This window comes from Oncorhynchus masou, chromosome 22, assembly GCF_036934945.1.
Source record: "Oncorhynchus masou masou isolate Uvic2021 chromosome 22, UVic_Omas_1.1, whole genome shotgun sequence".
Taxonomy (NCBI): domain Eukaryota; kingdom Metazoa; phylum Chordata; class Actinopteri; order Salmoniformes; family Salmonidae; genus Oncorhynchus; species Oncorhynchus masou.
This window is the reverse complement of record NC_088233.1, coordinates 36,013,508-36,036,652: the sequence shown is the minus strand read 5'-3', so window position 1 is coordinate 36,036,652 and position 23,145 is coordinate 36,013,508. Positions and strand designations below refer to the sequence as shown.

Here is a 23,145-nt window from a genome sequence, read left to right as displayed (position 1 = left end):
ACATTCTGGCTGATGCGTTTAGTAGTGATGTAGCTAGCCTGCTAAATCTTGTCAATAAAATTGGCATCTTTGACAAGCAACTATGCAACACAATACATTTATTACAATTATCATAACCCAGAAAACAATGATTATTCAGTAAATCACATCTTTGTGACCCCTGGGGCTACTCCATTAAAGACAGATACAATTGAACGTTTAACTCTTAATTTCTTCCATGACTAACTCATTGTCAGGAATGGACTGGAGACAACTGGTCCTCCATATATACACACTGTGGCCAAATGTAGTCATTCATATTGATTGAGATGTAGTACCTTCACATTTTCCACAAGCACTTCATATAACCCCATAATTAAAATGTGATTAGCTGTGATTTCAATAACCCCAATTTCATTACATTTTGTTTGAATTGTAGATATATAATAATATTTTGAGTAACAGTTATTTCATAAAATGTTCAATCTCATTTATAACAGCATGGTTACTCAACCCAGAAATGCTTCAAGTAGAGGAGAGAGGGACAAATCTGTGCTAGTATTGTATGATCGAGCAGGGCCTTAACATCATTGTCACAGCCAACTGAGCCAACCAAGGCTGTCTCTTCGTTGTTGTGCCTTTACGTTTAGTCAGAATAAAACAAGAGAATCACAGATACATGTAAAACCTCTGAGCAGAGCTACACAGGACACATTGACCAGAGCCTAAGAGAGGGAACATTAGGCAGATCCATGTGCAGACACTGAGTTTATGACATTAAGATTGATGGGGTGATTCTGGAAATGCTGCTGCCTGGTAATGTCTCTAATTGTCTTCCTCCCACTGCCCCCTCACTCTCCAAGCACTTTTTTTGCTCCCAGACGGGGTGCGGGGGCCCCGTCTCCTCACAGAGAGAACATGCCATGGAGTGCAGCAGAAGAAAGGGTTACCCCTCATTGTCCTATTCTCCCTACACTATCCCCCACACTGTATCTCTCCTGGAGCTCTGTCAGGTCCCATTATTCCCTCCTCACATTAGGCCCAGGGTCCGATCAGGAACCCTGGCACAGCCTCACAGTCCTATTGGTCGGGTTGATTACTGGGATAAAGGTGATAGGAGGAGGGGAGGAGCGTTCATGTCCTGGTTTGAAGGTGATGTGTCAGGACACATGTGAGATGAGTCTGACACGGGTCAGGATGTCCTGGCGACACAACGGGCACGTCTCCAGCTGTAAGGCACACTCCATACACATCCCACTAAGGATACAAAACACACACAGAGACCACATAAGGAGCGGTAACACACAGGCACATGGCTAGATACTCAATACAGGTACAAGGGGTGAAACAGAGAGGGAAGTTGTTGTACCTGTGTCCGCAGGGTCTCAGCTCTGTATCGGCCATCTGGTCACAGCAGAGGGTGCAACAGTTGTCTCTGATGCTCACCTGCTTGAGCAGGGCCAGGCGCCGGTGTCTGAGGAACACACAAGCAGTCACTAAATGGTACATGGGAGTTCACATAATGTGCAGATGTCCTGTTCAACTAGAGTGATCATTTAAAGCCTAACCATTTTCCCAAGGCTACATTAGCTCAGACTTACCTGGGAAGGATAATCTTCTCATCAGACGCCAGTGAGGCAAAGTCATTGAAGGTGCTGAACTTGACAGACGGGGGATGGCGGAAGGGCTTCGCCCCAAAGTTAAACTCACATTGTTGGTAGGACATGAAACTTGCTGCTGCAAAGAAGCCAGACCTGGAAAAAGAAAGGAAGTAGAAAGACTAATGAGGATATTGGACGTGGCAGTGAGTTACTGATGTCAATACTTGTGTGGGGTGCACTTTGGACTATGGCCAGAAAATAGAGCAAGCAGGAGCAGTGTGTACACTCACGTTGCTGAGGAAAACACCTGCTTCTCTGAGGGGAGCTGATGTCCATTCAGGTAGAAAAGCATCTGCTTCTTACTGAGGTCCAGTAGGAAACCTATGGCATCTCCTACAGATCAAAGAAAGTATAAGGCTTAAGCATATGCTTGTAAGGGACAGTAGTTTGGTAACAAATGTGTATAAGCCGAGGTGTTGACAGACATCTCGCCATTACAGCCTGCCTCTGAGCTACAACATGAAACTGTATGGAGTTTGGGATGCACTTACCCTCTTTCCAGCAGGGGTGGGAGTGTGGTTTACTACGAGCGTTGTACCAGATTAGCTGCCTGCAGCCATCATATGCACATGAGTATTCATCATCTCCTATCCCATAACCCTCCTGAAACACACACACATTACGGCATTCAGTCTCTAGCAGAAATAAACACTGCTTGCAGTGTGTATCAGTAAAACATGTAAGCACATACATGGTTAAGGAACTTGCTGTCCTTGGTGGCCCAGCCAATCTGCATGACCCCGGAGGTGACCACTGTGACCTCATAGTACCACACGCCTGAGTCCACACAGAAGGTACAGCGGACACTCTCAAAGGAGGACGCGTCACAGCGCGCCTTGGGAGAGTGGAGAAAAGGGCAGATCCATTATCTCTATGGAACAGGGTGATATAGATCAGCGTGATACTGGCATTTAGCATAACAAACAAAGTATAATAATTTATTGTGTGCGCAACAGGGATCATTCTAGTCACACTGCTCTGTCAGGCGTGTTACAGAGAGAGGCCCCCTCACCTCCAGTCCACTGGGAGAGATCTTGAGATACTCGCTGACGTCGTTGCTGTTCAGCATGGCGTTGATGTTGCTCAAGTTCACCTTCTCGTAGGTGAACTGACGGCCATCTTTCAGGACTGAGGAGAAAGGATAGAGAGAATATTAACAGTCAGTGGATGAGAACTGTCCTCCCTAACATGATGTACCCTACTACTCACAGAGGTTATCTAGGCTCCATTGGGAACAGAAGCCGACCTGGCGCTTCAGGTAGTCTGTGTGGTCAGCCCATGATTCCAGAACCCCCAGTCGTTCACTTATACACGACTCAGACACTGTTAGCTTGTTCTCACCTGCAACAGGGACATATAACAGTTACTAGTCCGTTTTGTGGAAAATGGGGTAGCATAGCAACCTTTCAGAAGGATGTGCAGGATAAGGGGACAAACTTACTGGTCTGTGAGAACTTCTCCAAGGCTATGAGGGCAAAGAGCATTACAGTAGGATGGGCCTCAGAACTCTGGGAACAGAGATGTTCAGATAAATTAGACAAGGTCTCAGCCTCATTCTACATAAAAATGACATGTAACCCAAGTATATGACTATTGACAGAGCAACAGCATTTGTGTGGTTCTACATTTTTGTTGTGGTCTCACCAGGCTCTCCAGCAGGTACCCCAGTGTTCCAGGGCTCAGGAGTCCAATGCTGGCTGGACCTGAGACATGTAGAGTGGGTGTTAGGTGAATGAACAACACTAAGGGCCACAGTAAAGGGACAGGATTGCACCCCCAACAAAAATGATATATAATATGTTTCACATGCGCCGAATAAAATGGGTGTAGACTTTACCGTGAAATGCTTGCTTACGAGCCGCTCCCAACGATACAGAGTTCAAAAATAATAATACAAAGAAAAATAGTAACACAACGCTTCCAGAGAAAGACGATGTGTAATTCAAAGTTCGGGGTGTAAACAGACATTGAATAGTAGAGGCAACCCCCGTTGGGTATGTCAGACAGACTGAGTTGTCTCACCCTGGCAACCCTCTCCCCAGCCCAGTGCTGCAGGCTCAGCAGAACTGTCAGAGCAAAGGCAGAGCATTTTGGCCGTGTCATGACAAGCATACAACTCAAACCTGCAGGATCAGCTCTTTCAGTTCACAATGACCATTTGGTATGCAAAATACTGGTTGGTCAACTAGGGTCAAATAACCTGTGGCACTTGAGAGCATTTTCATTTTTCACTGTTGATTATGTGAGTTCAAGAGTGTTTGTGTGTGTGTGTGTGTGTGTGTGTGTGTGTAAGATAAAGTGTGTGTGGGGTTTGGTTTTACCATTCTTGTGGGGACCAGAAGTCATCAAGTTTAGTAAAGCAAGGAACATTTGGACAAGTGGGGACATTTCGCCAGTCCCCACAAGGAAAAATATTTGTTTAGGCTTAAGGGTTAGGTTTAGAGTTACAATTAGGGTTAGGTAAGGTTAGGTTAAGAAAGATAGGATTTTGAATGGGAATCAATTGTCCCTACATGGATAGTAAAACAAACGTGTGTGTGTGTGTGTGTGTGTGTGTGTGTGTGTGTGTGTGTGTGTGTAAGAGAATGAAGGAGATCAGGTTGCATCCACACTTACCAGCCAGTTTCTCAGCCAGGCAGCCCAGTACAGCAGTAGTGTTGCGGTGCTTAGAAGGGATGATGGCATCCTGGCGGGCCACAGTGGCACTCAAGCTCAGCATCTCGGACAACTTCTGTAGAGCATCCTGACAAAGGAGGGGAAACGAGCACTGTTTTGAAAGCCCAACGAAGGAAAACAATGTCTCTTGAAATCTATTGAAACTTCATATAGTATTTTCTTTCATAATACAGTTTCTTCGGAAAGTATTCATACCCCTTGATTTATTCTACATTTTGTTGTGTTACAGGCTGAATTCAAAGTGTATTATTTTTTCCTCACCCATCTACACACAAAGTGAAAACATGTTTTTAGAAAGGTTTGCAAAATTTATTGAAAATTAAATACAGAAAATCTATTTTACATAAGTAATCACCTTTGAGTCAACATTTTGTAGATATTCCTTTGGCAGTGATTACAACTGAGGCTTTCTGTGTAAGTCTAAGAGCTTTTTACACCTGTGCAGCATTTCCCCATTATTCTTTAAAATAATGATTCAAGCTCTGTCAAATTAGTTTTTGGTCGTTGCTAGACAACCATTTTCAGGTCTTGCCATAATTGTAGAAGTAGATTTAAGTCAACTGTAACTCGGCCTCTCAGGAACTTTCACCGTCTTCTTGGAAAGTAACTTTAGTGTAGATTTGTTTGCAAATGTCGTCTTGCTGAAAGGTGAATTCATCTCCCAGTGTCTGGTGGAAAGCAGACAGAACCAGGCTTTTCTCTAGGATTTTGCCTGTGCTTAGCTCCATTCCGTTTATTTATTTTTTTTATCTGTAAAAACCTCTGTAGTCCTTAACAATTACAAGTATACCCATAACATGATGCAGCCACCACTGTTTGAAAATATATAGAGTGGTACTCAGTTATGTTGTATTGGATTTGCCCCAAACATAACATTTTGTAGACAGGACAAAAAGTAAATTGCTTTGCCACATTTGTTTGCAGTATTACTTTAGTGTCTTGTTGGAAACAGGATGCATGTTTTGGAATATTTTTATTCTGTACAGGCTTTGTTCTTTTTACTCTGTCAATTAGGTTAGTATTGTGGATTAACTACAATGTTGTTGATCGATCCGCAGTGTTCTCCGGTCACAGCTATCAACTCTAACTGTTTTAAAGTCACCATTGGCCTTGTGGTGAACTCCTTGAGCTTTTTCCTTCCTCTCTGGCAACTGAGTTAGTAAGGACACCTGTATCTTAGTAGTGACTGGGTATATTGGTACACCATCCTAAATATAATTAATAACTGCACCATGATCAAAGGGATATTCAATGTCTGATTTTTGTATATATATTTTTTAATCTACCAATAGGTGCCTGTCTTTGCAAGGCATTGGATATTCTCCCTGGCCTCTGTGGTTGAATTAGTGTTCACTGCTCAACTGAGGGACCTTACAATTATCTGTATGTGTGGGGGACAGAGACATGGTTGTCATTCAAAAATCATGTTAAACACTATTATTGCACACAGAGCGAGTCCATGTAACATATTACGTGACTTGTTACCCCTGAACTATTCATGCCTGCCATAACAAAAGAATATGGATTGTGTCAAGACATTTCAGCCTTTCAATTTTAATCAATTATTTTTATTACATAAATCCACATTGACATTAACGGGTAGTGTGTTGGCCAGTGACAGAAAAATATATTTAATCAACTTTAATATCAGGCTGTAATGCAACATGTGGGGAAAAATCTAAGGGTCTGAATAGGTTTTGAAGGCACAGTACACACAGTGTACAAAACATTAGGGACACCTTCCTAATATTGAGTTGCACCCCTCAATTAAAATCGGGGCATGGATACTACAAGGTGTCGAAACATTCCACAGGGATGCTGGCCCATGTGGATTCCAATGTTTCCCACAGTTGTGTCATGTTGGCTGGATGTCCTTTGAGTGGTGGACCATTCTTGATACACACAGGAATCGATCGGGCATGAAAAGCCTAGCAGCATTGCAGTTCTTGACACACTCAAACCAGTGCGCCTGGCACCTACCAACATACCCCATTCATAAGTACTTAAAATATTTTTTCTTTCCCATTCCCCTCTGAATGGCACACATACACAAGCCATGTCTCAATTGTATCAAGGCTTAAAAATTATTTAACCCGAAAATACTATGCATGGAAGTAACGGAATATTTTTCATTAGCTTTGAAAAAAAAGTGACTATGGCAAGCCTATCCTCTCATATTATTAAACATGCAACTATTGTAATGAAGCAGAGAATGTAATACATCATTTACAAGCATTTCCTAAATTACAATGTGGGAAAACACGGTTCGAAAAGATGCACTTGATGAGAGCCGTTAGAAACTGAGAAAGAGGGAAAACGTAAATATGCAACATATAAGATGGGTTGTTAATATGACTAGGATTGTGCCTTTGGCTTCTGGACAATTAAAAAAAGTAAATATGAACAGTAGAAAAATGCTGTGAAACTTTGGTTGCTGGCACAGCTGTTCTTAGCTGCTCGTGTTGCTCCTCCCTGCAGCGTGATTCGGAGTTGCTTAGCAACGAGTCTCCGCTCTGGCTTGCTCGCGGATCACTGACTAGAGACAGCCATTAGTTGCGGTACGAAAGGTACTTTCTACTTTAAAGTCACTGTACATTACTATTTTCAGCTAAATAATAATTCCGGTCAACCAAGACACTGCAAATTCACCTAGAGACTGATAAGCATGACCGGTCAAATGTATTTTGGGCGGCTAAGCGACTAACATCCCTAATTAGAACCCTTTACTATTTAAGCAGCAGTTTCTCCCTCCAGTCTTAATTATTTTTGTTGATGAATGTTTGGGGTGGCCAATTTTACCATTCCATGTTGTGCGTTACTGAAAGTGAGTTCTTTGCATTATTGTACAGTACCAGTCAAAAGTTTGGACCCCTATTCATTCAAGGGTTTTTCTTTATTTTGTACTATTTTCTGTATTGTAGAATAATAGGGGAGACGCCAAAACTATGAAATAACATATGGAATCATGTAGTAACCGATTTTTAAAATCAAAATATATTTGAGATTCTTCAAAGTAATCACCCTTTGCCTTGATGACAGCTTTGCACACTCAACCAGCTTCACCTGGAATGCTTTTCCAACAACCTTGAAGGAGTTCCCACATATGCTGAGCACTTGTTGGCTACTTTTCCTTCACTCTGTGGTCAACTCATTCCAAACCATCTCAAATGGGTTGAGGTCAGATGATTGTGGAGACCAAGTCATCTGATGCAGCACTCCATCACTCTCCTTCTTGGTCAAATACCCCTGACACAGCTTGGAGGGGTGTTTTGGGTCATTGTCCTGTTGAAAAACAAATGATATCCCATCTGGTTTGGGACTGGTGTATTGCTGCAGAATGCTATGGTAGCCATCCTGGTTAACTGTGCCTTGAATTCTAAATAGAATCAGTGTCACCAGCAAAGGATCCCCACACCATAACACCACCTCCTCCATGCTTCACAGTGGGAACCACACATGCGGCGATCATCTGTTCACCTACTCTGCGTCTCGCGGTTGGAACCAAAAATCTCAAATTTGAACTCATCAGACCAAAGGACAGATTTCCACCGGTCTAATGTCCATTGCTCCTGTTTCTTGGCCCAAGCAAGTCTCTGCTTCTTACTGGTGCACTTTGGTAGTGGTTTCTTTGTAGCAACATGACCATGGAGGCCTGATTCATGAAGTCTCTTCTGAACAGTTGATGTTGAGATCAGAGGTCGACCGATTAATTCAAATGGCCGATTAATTAGGGCCGATTTCAAGTTCTCATATCGGTAATCAGCATTTTTGGACACTGATTATGGCCAATTACATTGCACTCCAGGAGGAGACTGCGTGGCAGGCTGACTACCTGTTACGCGAGTGCAGCAAGGAGCCAAGGTAAGTTGCTAGCTAGTATTAAACTTTCCTTGTAAAAAAAAAAATCAAAACATAATCACTAGTTAACTACACATGGTTAATTATATTACTAGTTTATCTAGCTTGTCCTGCATTGGATATAATCAATGCGGTGCCTGTTAATTTATCATCGAATTACAGCCTGCTTCGCCAAACCGGTGATGATTTAACAAGTGCATCCTTGAAAAAGCACTGTCGTTTGCACCAATGTGTAGTGTACCTAATCATAAACATGCCTTTCTTAAAATCAATACACAAGTATATGTTTTTAAACCTGCATATTTAGTTAATATTGCCTGCTGACATGAATTTATATTTTTCTCTTGCGTTTCTTTGCAAGCAGAGTCAGGGTATATGCAGCAGTTTGGGCTGCCTGGCTCATTGCGAACTGTATGAAGACCATTTCTTCCAAACAAAGACCGTAATTAATTTGCCAGAATTGTACATAATTATGACATAACATTGAAGGCTGTGCAATGCATCAGCAATATTTAGACTTAGGGATGCCACCCATTAGATAAAATACGTAAAGGTTCCGTATTTAATTGAAAGAATAAATGTTTTGTTTTCAAAATGATAGTTTCCGGATTTGACCATATTAATGACCTAAGGCTAGACCTAAGGTATTTCTGTGTGTTATTATATTATAATTAAGTCTATGATTTGATAGAGCAGTCTGAGCGGTGGTAGGCAGCAGCAGGCTCATAAGCATTCATTCAAACAGCACTTTCCTGCATTTGCCAGCAGCTCTTCGCTGTGCTTCAAGCATTGCGCTGTTCATGGCTTCAAGCCTCCCAAGATTAGGCTGGCAATACTATAGTGCCTATAAGAACATCAGATAGTCAAAGGTATATGAAATACAAATGGTATAGAGAGAAATATTCCTAGAATAAATACAACCTAAAACTTCTTACCTGGGAATATTGAAGGCTCATGTTAAAAGGAACCACCAGCTTTCATATGTTCTCATGTTCTGAGCAAAGAACTTAAACGTTAGCTTTTATACATGGCAAATATTGCACTTTCTTCTCCAACACTTTGTTTTTGAATTATTTAAACCAAATTGAACATGTTGTTTCATTATTTGAGACCAAATTGATTTTATTGATGGATTATATTAAGTTAAAATAAAAAAAACTGTTCAATCACTATTGCTGAAACTGTCATTATTCCATATATATATATCAAAAAGAAATCTGATTAAATCGGCTTTTTTTGGTCCTCCAATTATCAGTATCGGAAAATCATAATCAGTCGACCTCTGGTTGAGATGTGTCTGTTACTTTAACTCTGAAGCATTTAGGCTGCAATCTGAAGTTCAGTTAACTCTAATGACCTTACCATCTACAGCAGAGGTAACTCTGGGTCTTCCTTTCCTGTGGCGGGCCTCATGAGAGCCAGTTTCATCATAGCGCTTGAAGAAACGTTCAAAGTTCTTGAAATTCTCCAGATTGACTGCCCTTCATGTCTTAAAGTAATGATGGACTGTCATTTCTCTTTGCTTATTTGAGCTGTTCTTGCTATAATATGGACTTGATCTTTTACCAAATAGAGCATACCACATCGACCTTGTCATAACTGATTGGCTCAAATTAAGGAAAGAAAGAAATTGCACAAAATAAGGTACACCGGTTAATTGAAATGCATTCCAGGTGACTACCTCATGAAGCTGGTTGAGATATTGCCAACAATGTGCAAAGCTGTCATCAAGGCAAAGGGTGGCTACTTTGAAGAATCTCAAAAATAAAATATAATTTGATTTGTTTAACCCTTTTTTGGTCACTACAAGATTCCATGTGTTATTTTATAGTTTCCTTTTGGAATTGAAATATATGTACAATTTGTTTAGGATAATGAAATGAAACAAGGGAAATATATTTTATTATTTTATCTAAGAACATGTATAAATAAGAATTTTTAGTTGAAGTTTATATAATGCTGCCAAATTACTTGTCACTTCAGTCAAATTACGTGTCACTTCCACATGTAAGAAACACTACAGGACCAAAAGTATTTGGACACCTGCTCGCCGAACATCTCATTCCAAAATCATGGGCATTAATATGGAGTTGGTCCCCTTTGCTTCTAACAGCCTCCACTCTTCTGGGAAAGCTTTCCACTAGGTTAGAACATTGCTGCATGAACTTCCTGCCATTAACCCTCAAGAGCATTAGTGAGGTTGGGCGATTAGGCCTGGCTCGCAGTCAGCATTCCAATTTATCCCAAAAAGGTGAGGTCAGGGCTCTGTGCAGGCCAGTCAAGTTCTTCCACACCGATCTCAACAAACCATTGCTGTATGGACCTCGCTTTGCGCACAGGGGCATTGTCCTGCGAAAACAGGAAAGGGCCTTCCCCAAACAGTTGGAAGCACAGAATCTAGAATGTCAATGTAGGCTGTAGCGTTAAGATTTCCCTTCACTGGGACTAAGGGGCCAAGCCCGAACCATGAAAAAACATCCCTAGACCATTATTCCTCCACCACCAAACTTTACAGTTGGCACTATGCATTGGGGCAGGTAGTGTTCTCCTGGCATCCGCCAAACCCAGATTCGTCCGTCGGTCTGCCACATGGGGGAGTGTGATTCATCACTCCAGTAAATGCATTTCCACTGCTCCAGAGCCCAATGGCGGCAAGCATTACACCACTAGGGGTGACGCTTGGCACTGCGCATGGTGATCTTAGGCTTGTGTGCGGCTTCTTGGCCATTGAAACCCATTTCATGAAGCTCCCGATGAAGAGTCCTTGTGCTGACGTTGCTTCCGGAAGCAGTTTGGAAGTCAGTAGTGAGTGTTGCAACTGAGATACGATTTTAACGTGCTTCAGTACTCGGCGGTCTCGTTTTGTGAGCTTGTGTGGCTTACCACTTCAAAATAACAGCATTTACAGTTGACCGGGGCAGCTCTAGCAGGGAAGAAATTTGACAAACTGACTTGTTGGAAAAGTGCCATCCTATGACGGTGGCATGTTGAAAGTCACTGAACTCTTAAGGCCATTCTACTGCCAATGTTTGTCAATGAAGATTGCATGGATGTGTGCTCGATTTTATACACCTGTCAGCAACGGGTATGGCTAAAATATCCAAATTCACTCATTGAAGGGGTGTCCACATACCTTCGTATATACAGGTCCTTCAGAAAGTATTCAGAACCTTGACTTTTTCCACATTGTTACATTACAGTCTCAATCTAAAATGGATTAAATAAAAAAATATCAGCAATCTACACACAATACCCCATAATGACAATGCGAAAACAGGCTTGTATCAAAAACCAAGCCATGAGTTCGGTGGAATTGTCTGTAGAACTCCGAGACAGAATCAGGGGAAAAGGGCCTTGGTCAGTGAGGGGTCCAACAACCCGATGGTCACTCTGATAGAGCTCCAGAGGTCCTCTATGGACATGGGAGAACCTTGCAGAAGGACAACCATCTCTGCAGCACTCTACCAATCAGGCCTTTATGGTAGAGTGGCCAGACTGAAGCCACTCCTCAGTAAAAGGCACGACAGCCCACTTGGAGTTTACCAAAAAGGCATCTAAAGGACTCTGACCATGAGAAACAAGATACTCTGGTCTGGTGAAACAAAAATTAAACTCTTTGGCCTGAATGCCAAGCGTCACATCTGGAGGAAACCTGGTACCATCCAACAGAGAAGCATGATGGTGGCAGCATCATGCTGTGGGGATGTTTTTTAGCTGCAGGGACTGTGAGACTAGTCAGGATCGAGGGAAAGATAAACAGAGTAAAGTACAGAAAGATCCTTGATGAAAACCTGCTCCAGTCCCAACAACCCTAAGCACACAGCCAAGACAACGCAGGAGTGGCTTCGGGACAAGTCTCTGAATGTTCTTGAGTGGCCCAACCAGAGCCCGGACTTGATCCCGATTGAACATCTCAGGAGAGACCTGAAAATTGCTGTGCAGCAACGCTACCCATCCAATCTGACAGAGCTTGAGAGGATCTGCAGAGAAGAATGGGAGAAACTCCCCAGATACAGGTGTACCAAGCTTGTAGCGTTATACCAAAGAAGACTGAAGGATGTTATAAAATGGAGATACTAACTGCCAAAAGATGCTTCAACAAAGCACTGAGTAAGGGTAAGAATACTTTTTATTTAATTTTTTATAAATTAGCAAAAATGTATTTAAAAACTGTTTTTGCTTTGTCGTTATGGGATATTGTGTGTAGATTGATGAGGAGGGACTATTTAATCCATTTTAGAATAAGGCTGTAACCTTACAAAATGTGGAAAAGGTAAGGGCTCTGAATACTTTCCAAAGGCACTGTACATCCTCAGTTTGTTTGATACTTTTCAATTTCTTATCCTTTTGCACTTGTCAGTCATGATTGTATGTTAACATCTCAATTTTATAACCCCCAGAACCATCTCATATCATAACTTGTATCACAAGCTTACCTACTGGCCTTACAAGCCATCAAATCTACATCCTAACCCCATGTGCTCCCATGTCCCTGTACTTTTTAGTTAGTTAATAAGTACCCTGAACTGGAAACCTTGTCTCCAACCATCTTACAGATGCACCGTCGTGGCAACATCACTCCTCCATCCTAGTTATTTTTTTAGTAACTATCAAATCCCCCACCCCCATCCCTACTGGAACATGAGCTTGGTGTGTTGTAATCAGCTGCTATCAATGAGTGTCTAAGAGTGGATGGCCATGCTTTGGGAAGTTGAGCTTTGAATTTGAGTTTTGTGTAGGCATTAAGCAAGGAAGATGGATCTTGGAGGCATTACACAGACGAGACCCAGATGGTAACTAATACTTACTTTGGTGGGCAGTGGGCACTCGTCAAGCAGCAGGGTAATCACAGCTGGTCCCAGTGGGTCGTCCAGCGGTATGACCCGGATCAGAGACTGGACCACCTCCAACCAGCCGTCATCTTATGGTGGCACAGGGGGTAGGGTAGGGGGAAAAGGTGGAGGTTAGCAGGGGATAGCAAAACTGGTTAATTAACAGCCTATTTGTAGTAGTCACACTAGATGCACATATGTGCGGTCTGAGGTTTAGTATCTAAGCACGTCTGCTTTGAGGCATATTGTGCATCACTCAACTGGCCAGAAACTGAAACTCAATTACTGTTGAATTTGGTGGAAGGTGAGGTATTGTTTTGGCTTCTCTTCCCACTAGCCACCCTTAATTCAATATAATTGAATAATTTCTAACCTTTCCCTGTGTTAAACTATGTAACTCAATTTTAACTTCTGTGGCAACAGCAGCACAAGGCAGATGGATGTCTTTTGGACATTTCCATGTAAAAGGACCCATGAACAGCAACAGCTCATAGGAGTATATGAAATTGAGTGTCAAATGAAAGCTAAGCATCAATATTGAGAAATTAATCCATATACATTTTACATCCTAAAAATGAGTAAGAAGCAAAGGCGTTGATTTCTGGTCAAAAAATGTCGACCAGATTAAGTCTTGATTAAGACAATATTGAAGTGAAGACCCCTGCAAACTACACTGAACAAAAACAAATTCAACATGCAACAATTTCTAAGATTTTACTGAGTTAGTTCATATAAGGAAATCAGTCAATTGAAATACATTCATTAGGCCTTAATCTATGCATTTCACATGACTGGGAATGCAGATATGCATCCGTTGGTCACAGATACTGTTCCTTAAAAAAAGGTAGGGGCGTGGATCAGAAAACCAGTCAGTATCTGGTGTGACCACCATTTGCCTCATGCAGCACAACACATCTCCTTCGCATAGAGTTGATCAGGCTGTTGATTGTGGCCTGTAGAATATTGTCGCACTCCACTTCAATGGCTGTGCGAAGTTGCTGGATATTGGCGGGAACTTGAGCACGCTGTCGTACACGTGTTGATCCAGAGCATCCCAAAGAGGGTCAATGGGTTACATGTCTGGTGAGAATGCAGACACATTTTTAGCTTCCAGGAATTGTGTACAGATCCTTGCATCATGAGTCTGTGCCTCATCATGCTGAAACATGAGGCGATGGCGGCGGATGAATGGCACGACAATGGGCCTCAGGATCTCGTCACGGTAACTCTGTGCATCCAAATTGCCATTGATAAAAATGCAATTGTGTTCGTTGTCTGTATCTTATGCCTGCCCATGCCATAACGCCACTGCCACCATGGAGCACTCTGTTGACATCTGCAAACCGCTCGCCCACATGACACCATACACGCCTTCTGCCCGGTACAGTTAAAACCGGGATTCATTCGCAAAGAGCACACATTTGTTTTTTAGTCCTTTTTCCTCCCCGATTCCAAATTGGTATTTAGTCTTGTTCTATCGTGGCAACTCCCCTACGGACTTAGGAGGCGAAGGTCGAGAGCCATGCTACCCCTGAAACACAACCCTGCCCAGCCACACTGCTCTCTTAACCCGGAAGCCAGCCGCAACAAATGTGTCGGAGGAAACGCCGTCCAGCTGGCGGCCGAAGTCAGCTTGCAGGCAACCTGCCCGCCACAAGGGATCGCTAGAGTGTGATGTGATAAGGAAATCCCGGCCGGCCAAACCCTCCCCTAACCCGGACGATGCTGGGCCAAATGGGTCTCCCGGTCGGCTGTGAAACAGCCTGGGATTAGACCTGGGACTGTAGTGCCTTAAAAAGCTGCGCCACTCAGGAGGCCTGAAGAACACACTTCTCCAGCGTGCCAGTGGCCATTGAAGGTGAGCATTTGCCCACTGAAGTCGGGTACGAAGCCGAACTGCAGTCAGGTCAAGACCCTGGTGAGGATGATGAGCACGCAGATTAGCTTCCCTGAGATGGTGTCTGACAGTTTGTGCAGAAATTGTTTGTGCAAACCCAGTTTCATCAGCTGTCCAGGTGGCTGGTCTCAGACGATCCCATAGGTGAAGACGCCAGATGTGGAGGTCCTGCGCTGGCGTGGTTGTACGTGGTCTGTGGTCTGCAGTTGTGAGGCCGGTTGGAGGTACTGCCAAATGCTCTGAAACCGACTTATGGCAGGGAACATTAAATTATCTGGCAACAGCTCTGGTGGACATTCCTGCAGTCAGCATGCTAATTGCACGCTCCCTCAAAACCTGAGACATCTGTGGCATTGTGTTGCGTGACAAAACTCCACATTTTAGAGTGGCACTTTTATTGTCCCCAGCGCAAGGTGCACCTGTGTAATGATCATGCTGTTTAATCAGCTTCTTGATATGCCACACCTGTCAGGTGGATGGATTATCTTAGCAAAGAAGAAATGCTCACTTAACAGGGATGTAAAAAATGTATACACTAAATGTTACAGAAATACGCTTTTTGTGCATATGGAACATTTCTGGAATCTTTTATTTCAGCTTGTGAAACATGGGACCAACAATTACCATGTTGAGTTTATATTTTTTATATAAATATGCTTTATTGTTTTTGCCGTGGTATAATTCTGGCATTGAGTATCATGATACTAAACCTGGTATCGAAGTCAATTCTGGTATCGTGACAACACTACACTGTATGAGTACAGTGTACTGTATGAGTACAGTATAATGTACTGTATGAGTACAGTATAATGTACTGTATTGTGCTATACTGAGCTCTACTGTGCTGTACTTTGATGTCCAAACTTGTGAAACAGACCTCTATAATTGGTTCAGGTTTGGTCCGAACCAACCAAATGAGGTGTTTTTTGGAGGGCAGAGCTCATTAAAATAATAGCCAGTGTGAGGAATAGAAGTATGCAATATCCTTCTTACTTTTGTGTACCTATTCTAGAGCCCTATAAAAAGGGATGGGCAACTTTGATAGCGTGGGGGGACCGCAGTTGCTCGTCAGGGGGCCCGGTTGCTCGTCGGTCTGTGTACCCACATTCATACCCATGCATGCAGTCAGAGCTGGCTCTAGCCTTTTGGGGTCCCCAAGCGAAATTATGTTGGATCCCACCATGTCAAACAAACAAATTATCTGTTGGCATTTATCAAATTGTACCGAAACTGTGTTTCCATCACAGCTGTAGTGATTTTTTTTCATACAGTATGACTTCACTTGTATAAACGCTGTGGATGTAAATATGGTTAGTGACTGACAGAGAGAGAAACTGATGATCCACAACATTTCGAAATTGCACATTGTGCATTCTACTATTCTAACGCTCAACAGTAAGTTGAGACCGACTGAGTTCATAAAATACAAAAATGTAGACGCGGTCTACAAAAAGGGGGGCCGCAGGCCATCAGTTGCCTATCCCTGTACTACTACATCAGTTTATTTTTAATCCTAATTATGCTTTCTCCTGGGCTTTTTCCCAGGTTTCGTTTCTCCTCTCAAAATCATACTGTAATAGAAAAACAAAAACTGGATGTTCTAAGTCCGCAACAATGCTTACACCCCATCAGGAGACCACAAGGTCTGGAATTTTGTTGTTGTTGTTGGGGTGTTGATACCCTAATTCAGTTAAGTTCTTCTACACTGACCTTGACAAACCATTTCTGTTTTGCCCTCACTTTATGCACAGGGGCATTGTCATGCTGAAAAAATGGCTTACCCCAAACTGTTGGCACAAAGTTGGATACACAGAATCATCTAGAATGTCATTGTATGCTGTAGCGTTAAGATTTCCCTTCACTGGAACTAAGGGGCCTAGCCCAAACCATGAAAAACAGCACAGATCATTATTCCTCCTCCAACAAACTTTACAGTTGGCACTATGCATTGGGGCAGGTAGAGTTCTCCTGGCATCAGCCAAACCCAGATTCGTCCTTTGGATTGCCAGATGGTGAAGCATGATTCATCACTCCAGAGAATGTGTTTTCACTGCTCCAGAGTCCAAAGCCGGTAAGCTTTACACCAATCCAGCTGACGCTTGGCATTGCGCATGTCGATCTTAGGCTTGTGTGCCGCTGCTCTGCTATGGAAACCCATTTCATGAAGTTGCTGACTAACAGTTCTTGTGCTGATGTTGCTTCCAAAAGCAGTTTGGAACTCGGTAGTGAGTGTTGCAACCGAGGACAGATGATTTTTACACATTACACGCTTCAGCGGTCCAGTTCTGTGAGCTTGTCTACCACTTTGCGGCTGAGCCATTGTTGCTCCTAGACGTTTCCACTTCACAATAACAGTACTTACTGTTGACCGGAGCAGCTCTAGCAGGGCAGAAATGTGACGAATTGACATGTTGGAAAGGTGGCATCCTATGACGGTGCCACGTTGAAAGTCACTGAGTCCTCAATTTATACACCTTTCAGCAACGGGTGTGGCTGAAATAACCAAATCCACTAATGTAAAGTGTCCACATACTTTTGTGTAGTGTAGTGTAGTTGGATGGTTTGTTCAACTTTGTTTGGCATACATTTTAAAGTGAAAAATCGGTGTCTCAGCGCAATTCCGTTAACGGGAATTACCGTTTTACAGATATCCAAAACATCAGTGTGTAACATTAGAAAAATCCCACTCCTATTCCCGATAACAGGCCCAGGAATAACTCCATTCTACCCTTCCCAGTAGCAGTGACTCAACACCTGACTGCCCAACTCCAAACCTACCAGTCTCTCTCAACCATTAAAACAACAGATGCACTTATGAATAAAGTAAACAGTACACAGCTGTGGCAACAAGTCCCCCCAGGATTCTGCAATTGCAAAATTCAATGCAAAATCAAACAATCAAGGCATATTATGCGAAAGCTCACAATTTTGACCAATCCCCGCCCTTTTAGTGGGTTCGTAGTTTTGACCAATTACCGTGGAAAATGGCCCAATCCAACCACACGTCAACAAAGTTTTTCCCCCAGACAACTTATGCAAAATAAATATTGATCCTCAAATTGAAAGCGATTGATCAGCTTTGAATCCATTTGTTTTTTGAGAGAGTGTTGGTGGGAATGGGAGGTTCATCTCGTGTTTATAGCATACCCCAAGCCTGATGGAGACGAGAGGTGTGTGTGAGTGCATTATGAATGACACACGGACATATATTTTATCTAATTAATTGGTGCAATTGTTATTTTTCACCTCTCATGTTCAGAAAAAGAGCTACGTTTCTTCAAAAAAAGAAACAGCACAAAAGAGCACTGTGTCTCAAGTTGACCTTGAGATATAATAGGTCTTAAATGCAGCTTGGACCCCAGGTGTTTCTTTTGTCCTAGTTTAATCTTTTTAGTACCTACAGATTATGTGGGAATACATTTTTTCAATGTTGAAAATAAACCAAATTGAGCACTTTAAATGCTTAAATTTTTGGGGGTATTATGTATTCTGCTTAAAAATCGTCCTAAAACTGAGCACATTACTTTTTATTGCTTTATTTGAAATTAACATGAAAAAAAAACATTGCAAAATGTAGCTCGGGATTTCTGAAAAGATGCCACTAAATCAAGCATTTTTGGCCGCTGAAATCACAAAAAAGTCACGAAATCCTAGTGGGACTGGGCAACGAGAGGAGAGACAAGCTGGCGGGCTGGTTACATATGTTAAGACTGTTAGGCCCCACTAGATCCACCTCTGAAACCAGCTAAAGAGAGGCTCAGACCTGCCACTGACTGTCCACAAGAACTAGCACCATGCTCTGGCACTATGGGTCTGGTTCTCAAAAACAAGTAGCATTAATAGGGAATAGTAAAACTTTACAAGCAAGTCCCAAAGTAAAATGAACACAATCTTGCTGTGGGATCAGGTCAGATTGTCATGACTAATAGGCAGGCACAAAGGCATTTCATTATTGCCTTAGAGACTGAATAGGAAGCCTGCATTAGTATCATTGTGTAGGCTAGAAGAGCCTTTAACAGAGGGTAATGACTGGCAAAGCCTGGGAAACCTTATGATCCACTCTATCGATATCCAGAGGTTACAGCTACGAAGAGGACACACTAATTACTTAATTTGACACAGGAGACAGCCACCGTGGACAGAGCTCCTCTTACTGTTCCATCTGATACTGAAGAAAATTAATAATCTTTCTTGAGAAACTTATGAAATCCATGTATTACATCAATGCTCATGTACAGTACCATATAAGGACATTTGTCTTACCCGTTTCTGCCATCTCATGCAGCGTGATCATGGAGTAGGGGGGCTCTTGGTCGCTAAAAACAAAAGTGATTGTGAACAGAGAATCTTGTGACAGTGACGCTCAATAATCATCACATGTAATGTGTGGGTGCATTGTTAAGTCTCTTGCTCTAAGTAGTTATGAAATTCAGATGACAAGCTAGAGGCAGAACGGAACAGTGCGATGGATGGCTGTAACTGTTGAGGATGTTTTGTTTGATAGAGAGGCTGGCACATTGGCCTCCCTCATCCTGTCTATAAATCTGACCAATGACAGCAGATCTAATGCTCCCTTGAGAACTCCTCCTGGAGGATAATCCCAGAGAAGAATCTGTCTCTGCTCACAGGTTCAAGTCCTTCATCATTAGAGCGTAAAATCAGACCCCGACCTCTATAGCTGAGGAAGCATTCGGTCAGCCTAAACACTATTGACAGGGTTCTGAGGGAGCAGAGGATGCTGTCTGGAGGATAACACCTCAATGGCCAACAAGCTTGTACGAAGATGTAAGCCTATCCCGAGTGAGAGTTTACACACCCCTCAAACATCTTAAGACCCCAGAGGTGTGTGCTGTGAATGTCTGAAGTGCCAACAAAGAGCCTGCACAATCTGAACAAACTGTACTACAGTCCAGACACATAACACGACCTGTGAAGGGAAGCAAAGTTTATTATGCATGCCATGTCCACTAGCTTGGTTTGGAATTAGACTACATTTCAAACACTTACTTGTCAACTAGAGTCCTGATCACAGCTAGTGTGTCCAGCACCAACCCATCCACGTTTTGTTTCTTCCGGCGGGGTTCATGGGGTCCCCGGCCACGCCGTGGGGGTCTGACAGGGTCCCGGGGCCGACTGCTTCGTGCCTCAGGGGGATCGGCAGCGGGGTGATCAACTCGCCTGAGTTGCCTGCGAGTTGCGGATCCATCCTCCACGTCACTTTCTTCTCTACAAACGCAGCTGTTTCCCATAGTCCCGGATGTCTCAAGGCTTTCCCAAAGCCGTAGCGATAACTGCTCCAATGAGAGCAGCAGAACCTGCACAAGGCTCCTGCTGGCACAGAATGCAATCCAGCTAGCTACTATCATATCATTTGGAGCCCTGGTGGAGGCGTCTCATGATGATTCGGATGGGGACGTCAGTCATCCTGCTGCTGCGGATGGCAGATAGCTAGGAGGGAGTAGCACAGATCAGCAGTGCTACAGTGAGCAAAAACCATTCTAGCGGTGGAAGTCCACGTGCACTTCCCAAACTCTAACCTGTGTAAAATCACATGTATAGAAAGAATAGCTAGCTACATGTTGAAGAAAAACAAATTACTCTGCGAAATGAACTTATGTAGCTAACGTTAGCTAGTAATGTTAATCAGCAACTCCAGCTAACATTATAGACGGCTGTTTGGCAGTTATATTTCAGGGAAATGTAGCTGACTAGCAAGCTAACTAACGTTAGTTTGCTAAGACCAATTTACACCAAGGATAAATTGACTGGCTGTAACAGCCATGTTAAAATTGCTAATGAGTTTCATGTACTGCACTGTAGTTAGTTAACTATATCTGACTGAGAATTTTTATTAAACTAGCTAGCTATAATTAGATTACCAAATTATAACACTAACGTTAGCTTACTATCTGGCATCAACAGGTTAACATAAATAGTTCACAGCCATTTCCCACACGATACCTAGAAATAGGTCTAGGATACGCTGCCAATGTTGGCTCTCATGAGATGCTTGTTGGTCCTAGTACAGCAACGAAAAATGGCTCGCAAGTTACTTACCTCGCAAATGAGCAGGTTGTGTCCTCGGTTAACGAACTATAAAATAAACTGTCAGGATGAACAGGCCTCAAAAGCTTTAGGGAAAAAGCGTTTACGTTAGGCTCGCTAGCTAACGTGTAGCCTACCTTGCTAGATAACACGGTAGCTATCACAAAAATAAGCTAACAAGCTAGTTAACATTCATATTTAATCCACTCTTTCTTGATTCAATCGTGTAAAATATTTACTTCCTCACACCCCTTTGTCTGATTTCGTTGACGGCTGTACGGATAGCTAGTTCCGTAGTGTCGGCTATCGACCATCTGATCAGCTGTCACCAGGACCGGAGTAGCTTGATGCGGCAGCACGAGTTTCTAAACAACTTTAGTTATTTTTTTTTGTTTCTTAATCGAGTGTCTTTGGTACTATGGACGAGGGAGTTCAAAGACCCAACCTCAAGTGATTTTAGATGTATTTGTAATTTGGACTGGAAGCTATTGAACATATGATCTGTACGTAAATGAATAACCACAGCTGTAATATAATACATATTTGTAGAAAATCAACAGGGAGGAATTTTGAAAAAATAAAAGATGTCAATTTGATAAGAGAGGTCACGAAACCACCGCAATTGGTTGTAGATCTGCAGCTCATATGGAGAGTGAGCTATTGAACATTAGACCTATCACAGGAAATATTCATATAAAATCTGTGAAATTAAAAATTGCAATTATAATGGGTGTACAATGGAGGGAGGTCAAGTGGTTTTAGATGTATATGTCATTTGGACTGGAAGATATGTAGGACTACGTGAATGAATAACCAGGATAAATATTTGTAAAAATCAAATGGATGGAATTTTGAAAAAGTTACTTGCTTTGATAATAGAGGTCAAGGAACACACCACACTTGTCTGAAAAAAAAAACACCAGATAGGTGCAGTGAGATGTGTTGTTTTAGGGTCAGCCATAGTAGTACGACACCCCTGGAGCCATAGTAGTACGACACCCCTGGAGCAAATGTAGATCTCTGGCACATTCAAGTTCAAGTAGTTACTGATAACCTACATTGCGAAGACACTGAAATACATGGATATTACAATACATACACAATAACAACACATTCAAGTTTAAATCACAAGTGAAATTCATGATAATATGTACACTACCGGTCAAAAGTTTTATAACACCTACTCATTCAAGGGGTTTTCTTTATTCTTTACTATTTTCTACATTGTAGAATAATAACAAAGACATCAAAACTAAACTCAGGACCCTGTCTTTAATAGATCATTTGTAAAAATCCAAATAACTTCACAGAGCTTCATTGTAAAGGGTTTTCCCATGCTTGTTCAATTAACCATAAACAATTAATGAACATGCACCTGTGGAATGGTCGTTAAGACACTAAAAGCTTAATTGGTAGGCAATTAAAGGTCACAGTTATGAACACTTAAGACACTAAGAGGCCTTTCTACTGACTCTGAAATACACGAAAAGAAAGATGCCCAGGGTCCCTGCTCATTTGTGTGAATGTGCCTTAGGCATGCTGCAAGGAGGCATGAGGACTGCAGATATGGCCAGGGCAATAAATTGCAATGCCCATACTGTGAGACGCATAAGACAGCTCTACAGGGAGAAGGGACGGACAGCTGAACGTCCTCGCAGTGGCAGACCACATGTAACAACACCTGCACAGGATCGGTACATCCGAACATCACACCTGCGGGACAGGTACAGGATGGCAACAACAACTGCCCGAGTTACACCAGGAACGCACAATCCCTCCATCAGTGCTCAGACTGTCCGCAATAGGCTGAGAGAGGCTGGACTGAGGGCTTGTAGGCCTGTTGTAAGGCTGGTCCTCACCAGACATCACCGGCAACAACGTCGCCTATGGGCACAAACACACCGTCGCTGGAACAGACAGGACTGGCAGAAAGTGCTTTTCACTGAAGAGTCGCAGTTTTGTCTCATCAGGGGTGATGGTCGGATTCGCGTTTATCGTCTAAGGAATGAGTGTTACACCGAGGCCTGTACTCTGAAGCGGGATCGATTTGCAGGTGGAGGGTCCGTCATGCTCTGGGGTGGTGTGTCACAGCATCATCAGACTGAGCTTTTTGTCATTGCAGGCAATCTCAATGCTGTGTGTTACAGGGAAGACATCCTCCTCCCTCATGTGGTACCCTTCCTGCAGGCTCATCCTG

The 23,145-nt window shown here is 42.7% G+C and overlaps 1 protein-coding gene across 2 annotated transcripts; it reads right to left on the bottom strand.

The window, feature by feature from the left end:
- Nucleotides 1–81: 81 nt before the first annotated feature.
- On the bottom strand, nucleotides 82–21,327 carry rspry1 (ring finger and SPRY domain containing 1). 2 transcript variants are annotated; one of them, XM_064930054.1, is made up of 15 exons: nucleotides 20,961–21,327; nucleotides 19,911–20,351; nucleotides 19,167–19,219; nucleotides 12,983–13,095; nucleotides 4,257–4,383; nucleotides 3,285–3,343; nucleotides 3,082–3,148; nucleotides 2,850–2,981; nucleotides 2,653–2,768; nucleotides 2,332–2,475; nucleotides 2,132–2,243; nucleotides 1,871–1,973; nucleotides 1,581–1,733; nucleotides 1,349–1,453; nucleotides 82–1,236 (listed from the first exon to the last, which is right to left on the bottom strand). In XM_064930054.1, the coding sequence occupies exons 2-15, from the start codon at nucleotides 20,267–20,269 to the stop codon at nucleotides 1,140–1,142; spliced, it is 1,740 nt and encodes a 579-aa protein (XP_064786126.1). In that variant the 5' UTR covers nucleotides 20,270–20,351; nucleotides 20,961–21,327; the 3' UTR covers nucleotides 82–1,139. The 2 variants fall into 2 exon arrangements, with proteins under 2 accessions (XP_064786126.1, XP_064786127.1); XM_064930055.1 differs by having other exon boundaries at nucleotides 19,911–20,231; nucleotides 20,961–21,326.
- Nucleotides 21,328–23,145: the final 1,818 nt, after the last annotated feature.

Excerpts from the sequence above, each read along its gene's own strand:
- rspry1 (XM_064930054.1), bottom strand. The coding sequence starts at position 20,269 with ATGATAGTAGCTAGCTGGATTGCATTCTGTGCCAGCAGGAGCCTTGTG. Across the intron at positions 2,982-3,081 it reads GGAGAAGTTCTCACAGACCA|GTGAGAACAAGCTAACAGTG; the intron begins GTAAGTTTGTCC and ends TCCCTGTTGCAG. Across the intron at positions 1,237-1,348 it reads CTGAGACCCTGCGGACACAG|TGGGATGTGTATGGAGTGTG; the intron begins GTACAACAACTT and ends TTGTATCCTTAG.